Genomic DNA, 20,116 nt, shown 5'->3' on the forward strand with positions numbered 1-20,116 from the left:
GAACAAAAAATACCAAACTGATAACAAAAGTATTAAATTATTGAGAAAAATTGAATTTGGTACCAATTGGATCAAAAAATACCAAATTGATAACAAAATTATTAAATTTATGCAAAAATTTGGATTTGGTACCAATTGGAACAAAAAATACCAAACTGATAACAAAAGTATTAAATTATTGAGAAAAATTGAATTTGGTACCAATTGGATCAAAAAATACCAAATTGATAACAAAATTATTAAATTTATGCAAAAATTTGGATTTGGTACCAATTGGAACAAAAAATACCAAACTGATAACAAAAGTATTAAATTATTGAGAAAAATTGAATTTGGTACCAATTGGATCAAAAAATACCAAATTGATAACAAAATTATTAAATTTATGCAAAAATTTGGATTTGGTACCAATTGGAACAAAAAATACCAAACTGATAACAAAAGTATTAAATTATTGAGAAAAATTGAATTTGGTACCAATTGGATCAAAAAATACCAAATTGATAACAAAATTATTAAATTTATGCAAAAATTTGGATTTGGTACCAATTGGAACAAAAAATACCAAACTGATAACAAAAGTATTAAATTATTGAGAAAAATTGAATTTGGTACCAATTGGATCAAAAAATACCAAATTGATAACAAAATTATTAAATTTATGCAAAAATTTGGATTTGGTACCAATTGGATCAAAAAGTACCAAATTTATACGAAAATGTACCAAATTGATAAAAAAAGTATTGAATTAATGCAAAAATTTGGATTTCGTATCAATTGGAACAAAAAATACCAAATTGATATCAAAAGTATTAAATGAATGTTAAAACTTGGTTATGATTCTAATTGGAACAAAAAATACCAAATTATTAAGAAAATGTAGCAAATTGATAAGAAAAGTATTAAAATTAAATTATTTAAAAAATTGAATGTAGTATCAATTGGAACAAAAAAACCAATTTGATAACAAAAGTATTAATTTAATTCAGGAAATTTGGATTCGATGCAAATTGGAACAAAAAGTACCAAAATGATACAAAAAGTGTAGAAAATTGATAACAAGAGTATCCAATTAATGCTTAAGTTTCAATCAGTTTAATATCAATTGGTAGAAAAAGTATCAAATTGCTACCAAAATGTAGCAATTTGATAAAAAAAAGTATTAAAATTAAATTATTGAAAAAATTTGGATTTGATACCAATTGGAACAAAAAGTACCAAATTGATAACAAATGTATCAATTTAATTCAAGAAGTTGATAATGATGCCAATTGGAACAAAAATACCTATTTGATACCAAAAGTGTAGAGCATTGATAACAAGAGTATTCAATTAATGCCAAAATTTGTATCTGAATAATACCAATTGGTACAGAAAGTAGCAAATTGGTACCAAACTGCAAAAATTTGGATTTGACAGTAATTGGATAAAAAAATTACCAAATTGTTAAATTAATTAAATTAGTGCAATTTGGATCAGACTGGTACCAAACTATCAAATTGATAACAAGAGTATTCAATTAATGCTAAAATGTGGATTACTTTGATACAAATTGGTGTACCAAGAGTACCAAATTAACTCCACAATTAAAATCAGTATGATAAATTAAAACGAATAGTTGAAAAGAAAAATAGATCAATAAAAAAACTTCCTTGACTGTCTAATCGATTTTCCTTAAAACTCGGCAATCATTGTCTACATGTATGTATAAAATAAATTCGCACCATGCATCATGAAGTTTAAATATAATTTCTAAAAATCGCGTCCATTTGACCTGCAATCTAGTCTAATGAGAATACAATCGAGTCATACTAAACATAATCCTTTAATGGATCTTTAATGGATTTAATAATCCAATAAATGGATCTCTTTCAAAAAAAAACAAAACTGTACATACATTAAAACAATGATAATAATACTTTGTCAGGAGGAGTACAATTGCAAATACTAAAATATAAAAACAAGACTTTAAGACACAAAAAAAAATTCTAAACACAATAATAATAATAATAATTTATATAATATAAGTATTTTCTTTTTTGTTTCACGTAATTTTTAGCTCGTATTTCCGCTAAGAAAATCATCACAATCTGACGACAAGAACAAAGTACCCAGGCCCGATAAATGCAAAATTTATTCAACAGTTGATGCTCGTAATTAATGAGCCAGGCATTATAGCACCATTGTCGAAATTTAGACGATATTCTTTTTACTAACGGAAATTTGAGCGAGGCCGTATCTCAGGACGGCAGAATATCAAGTTCAAGAACACTTTGAGTTTGCGGCCTGAGGTTTGAGTCCTCGCTTTTATGAATCAATACATCTTTAAATTGTCTAAGTTTCTGCTGTTGATGATTGGCTACCAAATTCCTAGGAAGAGTCGCTATTGGATTTGTATTATGAATTCGTGATATATTCTCATAATGATTTATTCCATTCTCCGATTCTGAATTATGTCTTCGTTTAACTTCAAGCTCAAGTTGTTGATCTTTAATCGTTAGATCTTTATCCTCAAAACAAGGTACCGCTTGCAATGAGACTGTATTTCTTTTATCATCAAATAATGAACGTGGATTTAGTGTCACCTCTCTTGCCGAACCGAAACGTTTAAATGTCGCATTCTCAGTGTCGTTCAAAAATCCCACATCAAGCTGAATATATGGTTCGGGTTGACGTTTTTCGATTTTAATTTCCGTCACACTTTGTCGGATTAGTATATCGGGTGCTGATTCTGGTAGTGGTTCTAGTGACAAAGGTGGCCATTTTATATCGCGAGCCATTTCTTTTTCAATTGCTAGATACTTTCGCTTTGTTTTGTTTCTATTGAACAAGAGATGACGCAGTTTGCCAAAGAAGAGATATTCGACTAAAAAGTATTCGACAAGGATTGAGAGGAAAAAGTTACCAATTCCATAGGCGACGATATAGAAACGAAAATTCATGTCCTTGGGTAAAACTAATTCGAATTGTTCTTGGAACCATTCGAGAGGATAGATGGCGAGGTAGGTTGAGAATACGGTTAGGAGTATAAAAGCGGATAGTAGACCATAATTTGTCCAAAGGGATTTTCTGTATGGTGGTCCTTTGGAGAAAACAACTGCTAGCATGATATATTGAAAGGAACTGATTATGAAGATTGTGTAATTCTCTTGGCAGCCAACATCGTCTTTATCCTCGGCAACCACGAACGGTTTGAACCATTCCATTTGCCGAAGATGCCAGAGACTTATGTACTGAAAGAATGAGACGAGGAGAATTTGTATAAATAGACTGATTATTGGAGTGATACTAAAGAGACTGTTCAGTGGTGGTGTTTTGACTAGAGGTCCAGCGTAAGCTTCAGTTCTACCGAAGAAAAAGGCGAAAATCGATATAATCAAGAGATCAATGTAGAGAAATTCAATGTCTGTTAAATTCGATTCAATTCCATAGAGCAACATTACGGAAACAAATTGAATTAGTGAATAGGCAGCCATGTACTTGAATATTCCAAAAGAGGTGACTAGTGCTGCTCGGCCTTCACGAATCACTGTCAGAACACAAGAAATATTTGTCTCGCGACTTGTGAATGGAGACGCCACTGATGATTCCGTATCTGATAATGAAATTCCAGTGTGAGCTGCTTTTAATGCGCCGCAATCGTTTGCTCCATCGCCAATCATCGCTGTAAGTGAAACATTGGGTAGTTAAAAAGTTAACAAGTTTATGAGCTTTTCAACTAAAGATTTCAAAGGTGGAAGACATTCAACTTCAACTTTCAGAAAACTTTTGATGCTGTGTAGCTTTTGGACTTCTGTTTTGCAATCGCTTTCTGAAAACCTTCAAGAGACCTAAGTGCCGAAAGTTTCCGAAAAGTTGAAACTAACAGATCTGACACCTTCGGAATGTTCAGTTGCGAAAATCATGAAACATTAGGCATTTGAAGAATTCGGAAATACTTCAAGTTTATTGGCTTTGGAACTAAAGATTCCAAAGATGACAGTCAAGAGGTACTGCAGATTAACTACAAAAGCAATTAGGAAAAATTTCCATTCACTCACCGACATAATAACCTAATGCTTGAAGTTCTTGAACAAGTTGTTGTTTCTGATCCGGAGACATTCTCGCAAAAATAGCTCCTCTTGTTACTAACTTTGGTATCAATTCTGGATAATGTTGCTTGATTATGGCCCAAGTTTTTCCAGTGAGAGCAAAAACGTACTTATTCTTCGAATGATAAATGCTGTAACAGATTAAAAAAGTAATTTAAAATAGAATCAACCAAAGAAGAAATAGAAACAGAAACAGAAACAGAAATCAGAAATAGAAATTAGAAATAAAAACAGAAATCAGAAATAGAACCAGAAATAAGAAATAGAAACAAAAAATTAGATTGTATGCTTACTTATCAGAGAGGTAGTTTAAATTATTCCCCGTCTGATGATTACTAAAGGAGCCACTTTCAATTGTTTCTAAGCTGATGACACTATTGAGGTCAGTCATTTCGCTAAAATCACCTTGACCATTGGGAGACATTGGACTATGTTGACTATCACTTCTGGTGAAGTAGACCTGAGGTTTAATTTGATTTTGTTGTGAAATTGTGGCCACTGCAATAACAGGCATTCCTGGTTTGACAATATCGCAATCCCTAGCGACAGACAATGCAGTTAGCATATTATCGCCAGTGACCATTGCAATTTTGATAGATGCTGCGTTTAAAGCGGTTATCACAGGCATTGTTTCCGGTTTCAGTCGATTCTCAAGTATCACAAAACCCAAGAATGACAAATCACTTTCAACCTTCTCGCGTACTATTCTCTGGACTTTTGCATAAGTTAAACGATTAAGAGACTTGTGAGCGAGGGCTATTACACGATAGCCCTCCGATGTATATTCCTGAAGAATACTGTTAAAATCCGATGGTATTGAATCTGGTTTCGATAGACTGAGAATCATTTCAGGACTTCCTTTACAATACAAATCGTAGTGATTCGCTCCCAATGTTCTTGTGATAACACTCATACGTTGTAGACTCGATGTGAAGGGAAATTGTCTAACGATACCAATTTCCAAACCCTGATCGGCTAGGTCAGCTGTTGATTCTGTAAAAACACTCTCCATGTTATTCAATGAGATGTTCTCCGCCATTTCGGATGTTGTTGAACTCTGTCTCATTGGCGAGGCTTTTACTTCACTGAACGATTGATCGAGAAGTTTCGAACCCGGTGGTGGACGAACAACCGTTGGAAAGAGCATGGAAAATTTCGATGTATCGGAAACATTTGGCTCCTCCAACGCCCAACCGGTTGATTCAAACATTTTTAAATCCAACGGATCGCCTACTAATTGTCCATCGATGATTGTAATACCGTGACATGTTACCATTCCAATGAGTACGTTATTAAGCGGTAGAATGGTGATGTCCTTAACGGGGATTTGAAATTTCTTCGATGAATTAGGAACCACTCCCCACATGTCGAGACCGTCTTCTGTTAATGTGCCTGTTTTGTCGAAACACACGCAATCGAGCGAACCGGAAACATTAATTGTTCTTGGACTAGTGCAATATATTCTATTTTTCACCAATCGATTTTGAGCTACCAATCTTCCTACTGTCATGGCTGCAGGTAGAGCTGGCGGTACTACGATTGTTATGAGATCCAAGGCTTCTAACACTATATGACTACTTGGAACGCCTCTCAAAACTTTGGTTACAATTGTAAATATCACTCCAATGCCGGCAATGCCCGCGAGCATTATAACAAACTTGTATGAATCCTGCTCGAATTTAAAGTCCACTGGCGGTGGATAGAGAATCGATCTCACTAGACCTCCCTTGCTGGTGTTGAAGCCCGTTCTTATCACGACTGCCAGCACCTGGAATTCATCAAAAAACCAAGTCATCAAAACTAATTCATCAAAGTTAGTAAAGTTCGTAATTTACTGGAAAGTTTATTAGAGTTAGATTGTTAGGATTTTGGGTATAATTTAAATAAATCATTACCTTTTCGGTACCAAAATATCTGGTTTGAATGACTTTGGTACCAGAGTAAAGGGTATGCCTGGCGTGCTCTTTCGTATCGTACATAATCTCCTTAGATGAGGGAATTGGAGTCTTAGTGACGGGAACAGATTCGCCAGTTAACATTGATTCATTCAGAATGCAATTACCAGTGAGGAGAACAGCATCACAGGGCATCAGACAACCATGAGGGGGAATGACTAATATATCTCCAGGGACAAGACGTTCTGCAGGTACTTCACAAGTGTGACCCAGTGTTCGATCACGCAATACTGTTGCAACATCGGAAGACGCAACCGTAGTGCGTAAATTTTGTTGATTCTGAAACCAATTGCAAACATTAAGACAAATCTGTTACTAAATTTTTTCTTTAAAATAATCATCTTCATCCTTAACCAAACTCCACCATTCTTTAGCATATAGAATACTCTTCCTATGCAGTTACAGTTACTGATTTTTTTAAATTCTTGTTACTAATTTTTCGAATCAATAATTATTCCCAAATACTTACACGTCGAGTCTGTAAGACAGCCATTCCAACGCTAAAACCCGACATTGTAAGAATAACCATCGCATAATAAACATAATTGTCAGCAATCCAAAGACTAAAACTGAAGATTTGGAAGACGTAGAATGGATTTAGAACCTCGAGGCACAATAATGTCAAAATTGTTTTCACCGAAATTACTATTTCATTGTTACCATAAATACTGCGTCTGAAGAATAAAAAGAAAGAAATTTTGATGCAGGAAACAAAACAATAAAATGGAAAAATATTTTAATAATAAAACCTAGGGAAATAACAATAAATTGTTAGTTAAGAGACAATTGTACCTCATGTACTGTTCAAGTGAACTCAGTCCAGTCATTTGATGAAGTGTGGAAGTAAGTACACCGCTATCTAATCCTCTAAGTTTGACAAATTCACTTCTATCTTTCTCCCAGACGTAGATAACTTTCTTGCAATTAAATGTAATGATTGATGGAACCGCTGAAAAGGGGAAAAATTCATTTGATAACAAATTTCTTTGACAAATTTTCTTTGACAAATTCCAGTGATGAATTACTAATTAGAAATTACTTACATTTAAATTGACCACCTGAAAGATGAACTGATAACATTGGAAATTCTTTGCCTTCAGAAACTGTGATGATACTATCATTTTCCGACCATGGTTCATTGTCAATTAGGCAGTCTCCGTCAGAGGATGCTTTTCTAAAAGAAAGAAAAAATTTTCGTACAACTTTGAAAAATTTTTGAAAATTCTAAAAAATAATCATGTAATACATACGATACTTCCTGAGCAGTAAGAGTCTTTATTTTCTTCACATAATAACTTGTGTGTTTGCCCTGAAATTTCTCTACAAGCAGAACGGTATCAGCCTCTTCCAAAAGACACTTTGAATGGGTTGCTTGCAACATTAAATGCGGAACCCAATGGAAAATCAGTCTAAGTAGTCCCCCTGTGATGATGATCAGACACCAAGTTGTGGCAGTTTGAATTGCGTTCCTTTTATACCTGTCGTCAATTAATTATTTCAGAAATATTTTATTATTCATTTCATTTAATATTTTCTTTCAACAAATAACTTTTCCCTGAAAAAATTTTTTTTTCTCTCTCTCTCTCACAGTTTTTCTGAGGATATCAAATTAAGTCAAAAAACGAATCAAAATGTTGGTTCGCAACACTTTTGATTCGCTTTTTGACTTAATTTGATATCCTTAGAAAAACTGTGGCTGTTCAGAAATTGTTTTATCATGAGTATAGTTTTAACGAAGAGAACATTAGTGTTATTGATTTTATCAACCAAAGAATGTTATTCAAAAACAAATTACCTTTGATATACATGTGTAAGAATGTAAAAAGAATTACATTTCTTATCGTGTGCATTTCTTGCAATTTAATTATTTAAGAGATAATTATATTAACACTCGAATATTATAATTTTTTTAATATAATTATTGAAGTATAATTACTGAATTATAATTATTGAATTAAAATTATTAAAGTACAATTATTTAAATTTGAACAGAATTATGAAACTATAATTATTAAAGTCTAATTATTAAAATCGAGATTAAAATACAATAATTGTTAAAATTAACGAAAACCAACATTCGTAGGTTTGTAAAAATCGGTAAAAATTTCTAAAGAGATAAAACTACTTATACTCTAACAAATTTTTTGTCCTACCTGCACGAAAAGTATGTCATTTCGGGCACTTAAAGTGGGCGCAAAGTAACTGATTCTCGCCCGGGGTCGGGGAAGCGGGCGCAAAAGTTCTTTTACGCCCGCTGACGTCACACAAGCGGGCGCAAAAGTACTTTTACGCCCGCTTGCTGGACTTTTGCGCCCGCTTCGCTCGTGCCCTCAATGCTATACTTTTCATGCAGTTAGGACAAAAAATTATGTTCGCAACATGGGCGCAATCACCTATTTTGCGCCCTTGATACGATAATAACTATTTCCTTTCTCCTTAGAGTTCGTCCATAAACTACATAGCCCCATATATTTGGGAACTTTAATTAAAAATTTAATTATTTTAATTACTCCCCCCACCACCTCTCTTTGAAATTAGTGCAATTTTTTCTGCTGGTAGTAGAAAATTGTTTACCTCCCCCCCCCCTTCCCCTAAAAATGCTAAGTAGTTTATGAACGATCTCAATTATTTTGTCAAAGATCCCATTTTTAAAAAGACAAAAAGAAAATAAATGAATTAATTTTCAATTAAAAATGACTAATTCATACCCGTAAATTTCCATTTGATCTTCCTCGCCTGGATTGACGTAATCCACGCCATTCTTGAGATGATGAAGGCCATTGCCTCTTGTTCCTGAAATTGAAAAAATTTTACTAGCAGTCATCGATTTTTGAAATATAATCTTATTATGATGATCGCGAAACACTATATACACTGCGTTGAAGTATATAAGCCACATGTGATTCGTTATATTATTACTAATACCGTGTACAGAATATACTTTCTCTAATATATACGTTTCATGCAGCTGACCGACTCAACAAGAATGACGTGATTTAATCGTTTCAAAGACTATTTTACAATTCCTAAACATAATTTGTTGAGAGCGAGTATTTTTTTTTTCTTTCTTCTTTTTGAATACTTATAATTTTATATTTGCTGAAACAGTATATGGGTGATTCTCCACGAAGTTGTAACTTTTTAGTACGATAACTTTTTTTTTAAAGAAAATTAATTTTTTTTTTTGTAAATTTCCTTTTGAGGAATTTCTTTAAATTTTTTTTTAAATAATAGAGTTTCTTTAATAAAAATGGAAATTTTGAAAGTATAATTGAATTTTATGAATAATTTCTATCAAGTTATTAAAAAATAATTGTGTTTCTCAATAATTGTAAAATTAAACAGTTAATTATTGAATTTTGTTAAAATATTTAGAAACTAATTTAAAATACCTAATTCTAAAATAAATTCATATTCAAAGAATTTTATTAAAATATAGAAAATAATAAAAGTCTTTCGTAGAATAGATACTATTAAAGTTTTAGACAATAATTGGACTTTTTCGAAAAATGTCATTAATTTTTTTGAATTTAACTTTGTTAAAAATTGTAATTATTAATTTTACAATATTAAAATAATTTGCGTATGATAATAAAATAAATAAAAATAATAATTTGTCGTTTTTTGGTGAATGTCAAAGGAATTCTTTATAGGAAAAAAAGGTAATTAACCTAAAGTGGTTAACGAGGGGTTAATGTCCGTATGACCTGTGATGCTAATGATGCCCGAAAAGTAGTATTTTAAACCCTTGTAGTAGTAGTAGTGGCAGTGGGGGTACACTACGTCAAGACACGAGAGTAAATTAATGAATGACCCTCATAACAACACTAATGCTATTATTAGCCAGGTAAGAAGGTCAGAGAAGGCTACAATTAGAAATCTTAGTTTAATACCTAAAGTTTTCTATATTATAATTCACATTTTTAGGAAATGGAATTTTGCCAAATAAGTAAATATTCTGTCAATGCAAAATTCGAAATAGAATGAAAACATTTTTTTACTCTTTTTTTTAGAATATTTCACTATAAAGAAACATTCGCAATTAGTTTCAATCTCCCAGGCCTTAAATATTATGATTTTTTCGACTTTTTTTTACTATTTTCAAAAAATGCGCCTTTTTCGACTTATTTTCAAAAATTGCGACTTTTTCGACTTTTCTTCCAAGTTTCTTCCAAGCTTTTAAAAATTATATAAAAATATTTTTGAAAAAAGTAATACTTATAGAATTTTTTCCTTGTATTTTGTTAAAATTCAATTATTTTCAATAATTTCAATTACATATTTCCGAAAATTCAAATACGTACAAAAAATAATAACATTGAAATTTTTTAGATTTTTAACACTTTGGAGAAAACAATTATATTTAACAGTTTTTTATTAAAATTCAATAAAAAATTTGTTTTTTTTTAAATTGTACAAAAATTCTTTAAAAGAAATTCAATTATTTTCGTAAAATTACATTGTATATTTAAAAAAAACTGAGTCTTAAAATTATTTCATTATAATTTTTAAAAATTAATTTTTATTAGATTTATTTTTGTTCCAATACAATAATTATCTTCGAACAAAATAAATTAAAATTTTTTTAAAATTTACTTTTTTAGAGTTTTTAAAATTTTGGAGAAATTATGTTCATTTTTAAAATTAAAATTTTTCATTTTCATTATTTCTTTTTATATTTTTTCAAAAATTAAATTATTCTTAAAAAATTTTACTAAATTTCAATTATTTGGAAATTTTTCAATTGTATAAATTAAAAACCTGAAAAATTTTAAAAATTTACTATTTACTAATTTCAATACAAATTTTACTATTTTTTGAAATTTAATTAATTTTTTTTACAAATTTTAGTAAAAAAATTTTAAATTTGACTATTTTTAATACAAATTTGACTAAATTGTTTTACAAATTTTGGAAATTACATTAATTTTAATACAAATTTGACTAATTGTACTACAAATTTTGGAAATTTAATTAATTTTAATACAAATTTGGCTAATTTTACTAAAAATTTTTGAAATTTTACTAATTTTAAAGGTGAAGAAGCTATCAATTTTCCGAATCAATTTTAACAAATAAATTAAATATCTTAAATAAATCTCTATAAGCTCATGGGTTACTAATTTTGTACTAATTACTAATTTTTACTAATTTTAGTTCAATATTTTCAACTTTACTAATTTTAATACAAATTTGATTAATTTTAGTACAAATTTTTGAAATTATAATAATATTAATACAAAATTTTACTAATTTTATTACAAATTATACCAATTTTTGAAAATTGACTTTAAATTTTAATACAAATTCTACTAATTTCAGTACAATTTTTAAAAAATTCTCTAATTCTTATGCAGATTTGATTAATTTAAATACAAATTTGGCTGATTTTAGTAAAAATTTATGAAATTTTAATAATTTTTGTTCAATATTTTTAAATTTTACTAATTTTAAAGAAATTTGATTAATTTTAGTACAAATTTTTGATATTATAATAATATTAATACAAAACTTATTAATTTTCGAAATCTTACTAATTTTAATACAAATCTTACCAATTTTTGAAATTTGACTAATTTTTCTAACTTCTACTAATTTCAGCAATTATTTTTGAAAATTTACTAATTTCAATGCAGATTTAATTAATTTTAATGCAAATTTCACTAAGTTTAATAGGAATTTTTAAAATTTTACTATTTTAATAAAAATTTGACTAATTTTAGTAAAAAATGGTTAAAATTTGGCTAATTTTAATACAAATTTGACTAATTTTAGTAAAAATTTTCCTAATTTGACTCCTTAATTAAAATAGGACGGCCCTGGTAGTAACTGAGACAGAAGTCGAATTAAATTAAAAAAAAATTTTTAAATTAAAATTCTACATAAAAATTTAATTATTTCTTTTTATATTGTTTAAAAAATTCAATTATTTTTAAAAGATTTTACCAAATTTCAATTATTTGGAAATTTTTCAATTGTATAAATTAAAAACCTATAAAATTTCAAAAATTATTTAAAAATACATTTGAAAATTAATTTTAAGAATTAATTTTAAGAATTTCTTTATTTTAATTTTTTAAAAATCAATTACTTTCAACATTTTTGGTTAAATATTTTCAGTAATTCATCTTGATAACTTTTATAAAAAAGAACCATAAACATTTACAGTTACAATAATTCTGAAAAATTGAATTTTTGTATTTAAATAATTGAAAGAAAAATTAAAAAATAAAAATAAATTTGGAAATGAAGTTTAGTTAAAAATTGTAGAAAATAATTAAATTTTGGAAGGGTTATAATTGTAATTTTAGGAAATTATTAAATTTCAGAAGGTTTTAATTTGGGATTTTTCTAATTTTATTTTCCATGGAAAAGCAAATAAGAATTCTTAATATTTATTTAATAAAATTATTCAAGTTTTGAAAAATTGAATTTAGAAATCAGTGAAAGGGGAAAATCAGGAGAATACAAAATAAAATTCTTGTGACAAAAAAAAGTCGAATACAAAAAAATGTCGAAAAAGTAATTTAGACTCTTTCGACTTTTTTTTGTATTTTTAATCAACTTAAGCGCTTTTTTTTGCTCCTTAAAGTCGATCCGTAGCCTGATCTCCTTATCATAATTGTCTTCTATTAAATAAACTCTTTGAGTGCTATTTCTAATTCATGAAGATCTAATTAAAGATATTCTTTCATTACAAAAAAAAAAAAATTATTACTCTCCAAGTCATCGCTACGATAGTAAAGTAATTAAACTGTTTACTATTTCTGATAAAAGATTTTTAGAAAAATATAATGATTATTAAGTTGGATAATATAGATGATATACATAGAAAAAGATGACTAACTGGGTCATGACGATGAATAATCGAGTCATTGACTCTATTTTATATAATATGATATAATATTCTATTTTCTGCTATGTTCCTTCTATTTTTTTTTCTAGAACATCGTTTTCTTTTTCTTTATAATAAATTCCCCTTACCCTCTAACAATTCCGTTTTTTGTTCCTGTTGTTGTTTTGTATTGCCTCCATTACATCTGCTTCCAAAAACACTATATGAATTCCTCCCAAAACTGATGTTGAGTTTACTGGGTGTAGTTGGCATTTTTGTAAAAATTAAGAAATTTGTGAAAATTCTTTGAAATAATACCAAGAGACTTTGGCACACACCTTCGGCTTATCTTCTTCCTTTTTTTTCTAAAATCACTAGTTTCTATAAATACTAAAACTTTCTAAGATTTATTGTCCTTTGACTTTTTGGTTTTTTTCTTTTTTAAAAAAGTCTCGAAAAAATTGTGGAGAATCTTTTGAAAATTTCAGGAAGAACTCGCGATCCGGAAGTTTTGGAAATAGAGACCAATCCTTTCCGGGTGAGCCATCTGCTACCGACATTGGTTATCATTCATTCTCAAGAATTTTTTTGCAACGATTAATGTTTTCATTATGAGGCCGTTTGATTGCATTTGATTAATGAAAAATTGAAAAATTCCTTTTTTATCCGGGGAAAATAAATTCCCTTTGAATTGTGGTCAGGACCACGATGAACGTCCTTTGCCTTGGAAAATGTTAATTAATAATTGTTTTAATGAAGGAGTCAGAAATTTGATAATTTGCAGCTGGTGCTATCGTTTTGGGCTGATTTTTGGATGATCGTGTCAGTCACCAGGATCAGTGAGTTTTCGCCATCCAATGTGAGGCGTTGTTACTGCTCGTTCACCCTCGCTCATTCCGCGCTCCAATATTGCAAATAAGTCTTGCGATTTAATGAAGACTGTTAAATTTGATTCGGATTTTCTTTCAATCAACACTGAATCAAATTTGTTCCAGTGATTCTCAAACGCCTCAATATTGTACACGTGCCTCCCTGTTGCTCTAAAGTGCGATCTCAAATACATTACGGGTTTAAGGAATAATTTTTATTCTGCCGTCGGTGTGTTTGATCGGCAATGAAAGAAATTCACTTTTAAATCACTTTTTAAATTGTTGAATAGCAAAACAAATGTAAAATACAGTCAAAACACTCAATTTTTTTAGTCTTTTGAAAACAAAAAATTTCTGGAAGGTGGAAAAAGAAATTTAAATGATTCGTTTAAAAATGTTACTCTCCTTAGGACTTCTAAGTGCACAAAAACCACAAGAATGGTTATTAATACCAAACATTTTTCTCATACTGATTAGCATAAGTATACTTCCTTTTTTATTCACTGAATTATTTTAAATGAAGAAACGAAAAATAAAAAATTATTTTTTACACTTTTTTTTAATTAAAATTTAAAATTTAAAATTTTCAACTTTTGACACTGCATTTATTGTTTTTTATTCACAAATTTTGTTTTGCACTGAATTTGATTCATTTATGAAATGACGAGAGGAACAACGTGTGTTATTCGAAACATGGGAGAGAAATGAAGATTGACGAAGTTGAATTTTTTCGAGAAATGATGTTACACTACACTAACTGATCAGTTGACACGGCGAAATTCCACATAAATGATGAGTCGTCGTCTTTTTCAACAATGTACGAATATTGCATTCTATTGTGTAAAGATGGCGTGTACAATCTCATTCAAGTGGAGGTCTCTCGTCTCTCTTAAAATAAACCGGTGATGATGCTTATTGACAGTAAACTTTGAATTATTATTTTAATGGTGATAAATAAAATTGGGTGTATTTTTACTCTTTTTTTGAATTAATGGGTTTCTGTTAATATTTTGGAGTTGTGAAAAATTTTTGTATAAGATTCGCTCTATTATTCTCAGAATCCCCGACGCGTATACGAATTAGGAATCGTTTGGGCTTTAGCTGAAGACTTGCGCGTTAGCTTTCTGTTCTGATGTCGTTTGTTTGTTCTCATCAGGGCTGTACGTATAATATCGACTTTTGCACGGTTTCTCGAGGTTGACATTTTTTTTCAAATATAAAAAAAAAATTTAATGTAAAAAAAATTTTTTTTTGAATATTAAAATTACAATGTTTTGAAAAACTTTAAATATTTGGAACATTTTTGATCAAATATGATTGTAAATAAATTTTGAAAAAATTTGATATTAATTTGATTCAATCATGAGCTCAATATTGAGTTGATACTGCACGAAAATATTGCAAGATTGCCCGGAAATTTTGAGGCAATGTTGCCTCAATATTGCCCCCCACTTACCACAGGAAGGACATAATACAGAATTTACTCAACATTTCCAAATATTGACACAATATTGGACTTAATTTGTTAAAATTTGTTAAAACTTTTTAAAATTTGTTAAAATTTGTTAAAACTTATTAAAATTTGTTAAAATTTGTTAAAAATTGTTGAAATTTATTAAAATTTGTTAAAATTGGTTAAAAATTGTTAAAATTTGTTTAAAAATGGTTAAAATTTGTTTAAAATTTCTTAAAATTTGTTAAAAATTGTTAAAAATTGTTAAAATTTGTTTAAAATTTGGTTTGTTGCAAGTTCCAAAAAGAAGAAACTAGAAGAAACTTCAGCTTCAATGAAAGTCCAAGCAAAACGTTTAAAAAATTTTCAAAACATAGTTTTTCTACGACTATTAAATTGAGACAAAAAAAATCAAAACCGTTGCTTCACAACACTTTTGATCCTTTTTTTTTTTGTCTCAATTTGATAGTCGCAGACAGTCGCAGAAAAACAGTGATTCCCACATTTAGAATATTATTATATTTTGAAATATTATTTAGAATTCATTTACAGAATTTATTTACAGAATTTATTTACAGAATTTATTTACAGAATTCATTTACAGAATTTATTTATTGAATTTAATATATAGAATTTATTTATAGAATTTATTTATAGAATTTATGAAATAAAATTTATGAATTAAAATTTATGAATTGAAATTAATTTAATAAAGAACCCAAAAAGGCAAAGACCTTGAATTGAAATAAAATACAGAAATAGTATCAATTAGTGAAGAAGTATATCCACAGTTTCTCTGAAGTCAACTTCTTCCGTCACTATTAAATTCATATTGGTATATACACATATAAGGGTTTATTAATATATTATATAGGTTATATTTTATTTTCAAAATTAATTTTGTTTTAATATCAGTTCAAGGCTTGAACTAAAAGTACACGTGCCAATAACTTACTTAATCCAAAGTACATATATATATAATTTATATATCTGTAGATATACAATCTAGTGTATCATTATTATTTTATTCCATTTACCAGGATTTTGAGTTTGCTTTTAAACATTTTTATGGTTTCGAGAAAAGAAAAAAAAATACGAGAATTTTTTATGATAAAACTTCAGAATGGATTTAACTATATTGCGTATACAGTAGAACCTGTCAGAAGGTAACAGAATTTTTAAAGAATATTATAATTTTTAAATAATAGATTTTTTTCCAAGTAGCATCATAGTTTTCTTGAAAGTATGGAATTTATACTAAAGCGGATTGATACCAAAAATTGATAACAAAAATTGATACAAAAAATTGATACTAAAAATTAATACTAAAAATTGATACCAAAAATTGATATCAAAAATTGAAACCGAAAATTGATAACAAAAATTTGGATCAATTTTTGATTTGATCCACATTTTTGGTATCAATTTGGTTTGCAATGTTACAGTAAAGTTACAGTAATATTGCACTTATTGCAGTAATATTACATTGATGTTATGCAGTAATAATTAAAAATTTTTTTAATTTTTCTTATATACAGAAGTTTTTATATTTTTTTGAAATATTACAGAGTAAATCTTATACTCATTTTTCAAGTAACATTACAGAGTATTTTAGAAAATTGTAATATTTTTGAAAATAGTTTAGGATATGAATGAAAATTTTGTAAAGAAATTTTTGGGTTTATTAAAAATTTTAAAGTATTTTTGAATATTTCAGAGTATTTTGTAGTATTTTATAATATATTTTAGGGTATTTTTGGATATTTAACTGTATTTTTGAGTATATTTGGAAATAGTTTAGAACATTAATGAAAATTTTATACAGAAATTTTCGGGTTTATTAAAAATTTTAAAGTATTTTTGAATAGTTCAGAGTATTTTGTAGTATTTTATAATATATTTTAGGGTATTTTTGGATATTTAACTGTATTTTTATTATTTGAGTATTCTACAGTATTTTATATTATTTTTAGGTGTATTTTAAATTTAAAGTATTTTTTAGTTTGTTGGGGTATTTTTGTATTTTTATTTTTTTTTTTCATAATACTTTTCCCTATTTTTGAATATTCATCGGTATCGTTTAAGGTAACAATCAATAGTTTTTTAGTAATTTTTGTTTATTTTAGAGTACATATTTTATAATATTTTAAGAACTTTTGTGTATTATTTAGGGTATTTTAGAGTATTTTTTTAATAAAGTTTATAGTACTGTTGAATATTTTAATATATAGTGTATTGGGTAGTTTGAACTATTTTCTTGAATTTTTTTATTTTTAAAAATGTTGGATAGTATTTTTGGCAGCAAAGTAAGCTCTTTGCCGCACTAGTGCAGCAAAGTACTGTTTTGCGCATACTTTACAGGCATGCAAAGTATTACTTTCCTTACAGGTGTTGCACAAAAGTATTTTATATTAATGTTCTACTATATGTTTCAGTAATTTAGGGCATTTCCATTTATTTTATAGAGTATTTTAGAGTATTTTAGTAACTTTTCTAAATTTTAGGGTATTTCACAGTATTTTTTCATACAGTTTAGTGTACCACTAAATATTTTTGATATTTTAAAGTATTTTCTTTAATTTTTGAATACTTTAAAGTACTGGATAGTATTTTTAGGTGTTTGAGGTTTTTTGTAGTATTTTAGGGTATATTACAGTATTTTTGTGTATTTTAAGATATTTTACACTATTTTTGTGTACAGTTTAAGGTATTATAATTATTAAATATATTTTTAATACTTTTGGGTATTTTTTTAGTATTTTATATTAGTTTTAAGAATTTTTGGTACTTTATTGTATTTTAGGGTATTTCTAATGTATTGTAGGGGATTTTTATAGTATTTTAGGGTATTTTTGGGTATTTTTGGATACTTTTAAATATTGTAGGGAATTTTTATAGTATTTTAGGGTATTTTTGAGTGTTATACTGGATACTTTTAAATATTGTAGGGGATTTTTATAGTATTTTAGGGATTTTTGAGTATTTTTGGATACTTTTAAATATTGTTGGATACTTTTAAGTATTTTAGAGCATTACACACTTTATTAGACGATTACTAATAATAGTAAATACTAAAGATGAGGTACTCTGAATACTACCCGAGTTAATTTCTTCTCGTAATTTTCATAAAATTAATCATTGTAAGTATAATAAATTTTAAAATAATTAATTACTGCAGAATGAATCATTTTATAAAAATCTTTAGGAATTACAGTGACGTAGAATAATAATAATCACTCATTTCCTTATGTGTTACATTAATATTGTGAGGAAAAATACTCCAGTTCACCTGTTGCATATTACGCAATACAGATTATTTTGTAAAAATTACGACAATTTTTATGTTAAAACTGGTTTTAAATTTCAATCTTTATTGTTTTTCTTTTTTCAAATTTTTAGAAGCCTTTTCGCAATTTTAACAACAATTAATTATATCATCAATAGTGAAACTTAATTTAAGAAAATGAGAATGAATTTTTTTTCTCTTATTCAATATTGTATAAAATTATTTCTTTATAACAGAAAACTTATAGGAAAGTGTCTAGTTTCATAAAATAATTATAAAAATAATTTGTTATTTGTGATAACAATGTATATCTTTGTGTATGTGTATTTACGTATTTATTATAGAAAAAAATATATAAATAATAAATTCAAATATAATACAAAATAAAATAATAATATAAAATATTATATAATATTATAAATATTATAAAATATTATATAAATATTATATTTATATAATATATAATATAAAATATAATGTGACTACATTGGTGCTGTCTGTAATTCCCCTTTGTTTACTGTTCATTTAAAAATTTTATTTTTAAAATATCATTGATATAATAAAATTATTATCTTTTGACATTGTCATAAAATGTATTTCTACAAGCTTGAGAGTAATTTTCATTGAACAATAAAAAAATTAAATTATCGGTTTGCTTGAAATTATCAAAGTCTAACATCAATTTATTTTATATACCTTGAGGAAGAGATGAATTAAATATTGCCTAATGGGACAGAAAAAGTACTTTTTTCTGCTATAAACTATTTTTAATTATATAATAAATTTTATGTACAAATTTAAAAGAAAACCAGAGAATTTTTTTTTTTAATTTTCCAATACATTTTGTTATTTATTTCCTTCAAATTTTTATTTATTTTCAACAATTTTATTAAAATATTTCAGTATAATATTGGGATAATTTTGAACATTTAAAAAATTCTTGACGAGAAACAACTGGAAAATATTTTTATTCTCATTTATCAAAATTCTTAATTTACTTAAGTGCCTGTAAGGCTTGTCTCATTACCGTGTCAGTTAAAAATACATTACTTTGTTTAAATTTAAGAAAGTATTGTTAATTTGTAATTGTTTTTTCTTCCTAAAATTGGTATATAAATATATTTAAAAATATTAATATTAATATTAATATTAATAATAACTAAATAATAAAATAATAAAATATTAATTAAAATTAATATTAATATTATTTACATTATATATTTTATGAAATAAGTGGATTTTCATGAAACAGTACATAATGTAATGAAAGAAAACATTCCTACCGCTTTCATTGTGCATGTTGTATTTTAATTTGATTGTAATATAGATGAAAACAAATTTTGTACTTCTGTATATAAATTTATCAGATAAATAAAGCGTAATCCGTGAATGATTGATGATGAGAAAGAAAGAAACACTGTTTAATTTGAATCACATATTGTCAATTAGTCCATATTAGCCAAAATCAAAAACAATAATAATTAAATCCATAAAACTTAACAATTTTTTTCGCGAATCGCATGTTATACCCGCATGCTATTCAATCAACACTTTACTTACTGAAATTCAAACAAAATAAGATCTTGTATTGAAAACATATTTGGTTAGATTAGTTATTAATACTAAC

The 20,116-nt window shown here is 27.3% G+C and overlaps 1 protein-coding gene across 2 annotated transcripts; it reads right to left on the reverse strand.

Annotated features, from left to right (window-relative positions):
- Positions 1–1,459: 1,459 nt before the first annotated feature.
- On the reverse strand, positions 1,460–20,067 carry LOC122511461 (polyamine-transporting ATPase 13A3). 2 transcript variants are annotated; one of them, XM_043626686.1, is made up of 10 exons: positions 19,773–20,067; positions 8,755–8,839; positions 7,297–7,524; positions 7,090–7,220; positions 6,839–6,995; positions 6,516–6,720; positions 5,987–6,325; positions 4,385–5,859; positions 4,041–4,222; positions 1,460–3,664 (listed from the first exon to the last, which is right to left on the reverse strand). In XM_043626686.1, exons 1-10 carry the CDS (start codon positions 19,786–19,788, stop codon positions 2,241–2,243), a joined length of 4,242 nt encoding a protein of 1,413 aa, XP_043482621.1. In that variant the 5' UTR covers positions 19,789–20,067; the 3' UTR covers positions 1,460–2,240. The 2 variants fall into 2 exon arrangements, with proteins under 2 accessions (XP_043482621.1, XP_043482620.1); XM_043626685.1 differs by lacking the exon at positions 19,773–20,067 and adding an exon at positions 13,031–13,166.
- Between the last annotated feature and the right edge of the window lie 49 nt (positions 20,068–20,116).

Source organism: Leptopilina heterotoma, unplaced genomic scaffold (genome assembly GCF_015476425.1).
Source record: "Leptopilina heterotoma isolate Lh14 unplaced genomic scaffold, ASM1547642v1 Lhet_83, whole genome shotgun sequence".
Classification (NCBI taxonomy): domain Eukaryota; kingdom Metazoa; phylum Arthropoda; class Insecta; order Hymenoptera; family Figitidae; genus Leptopilina; species Leptopilina heterotoma.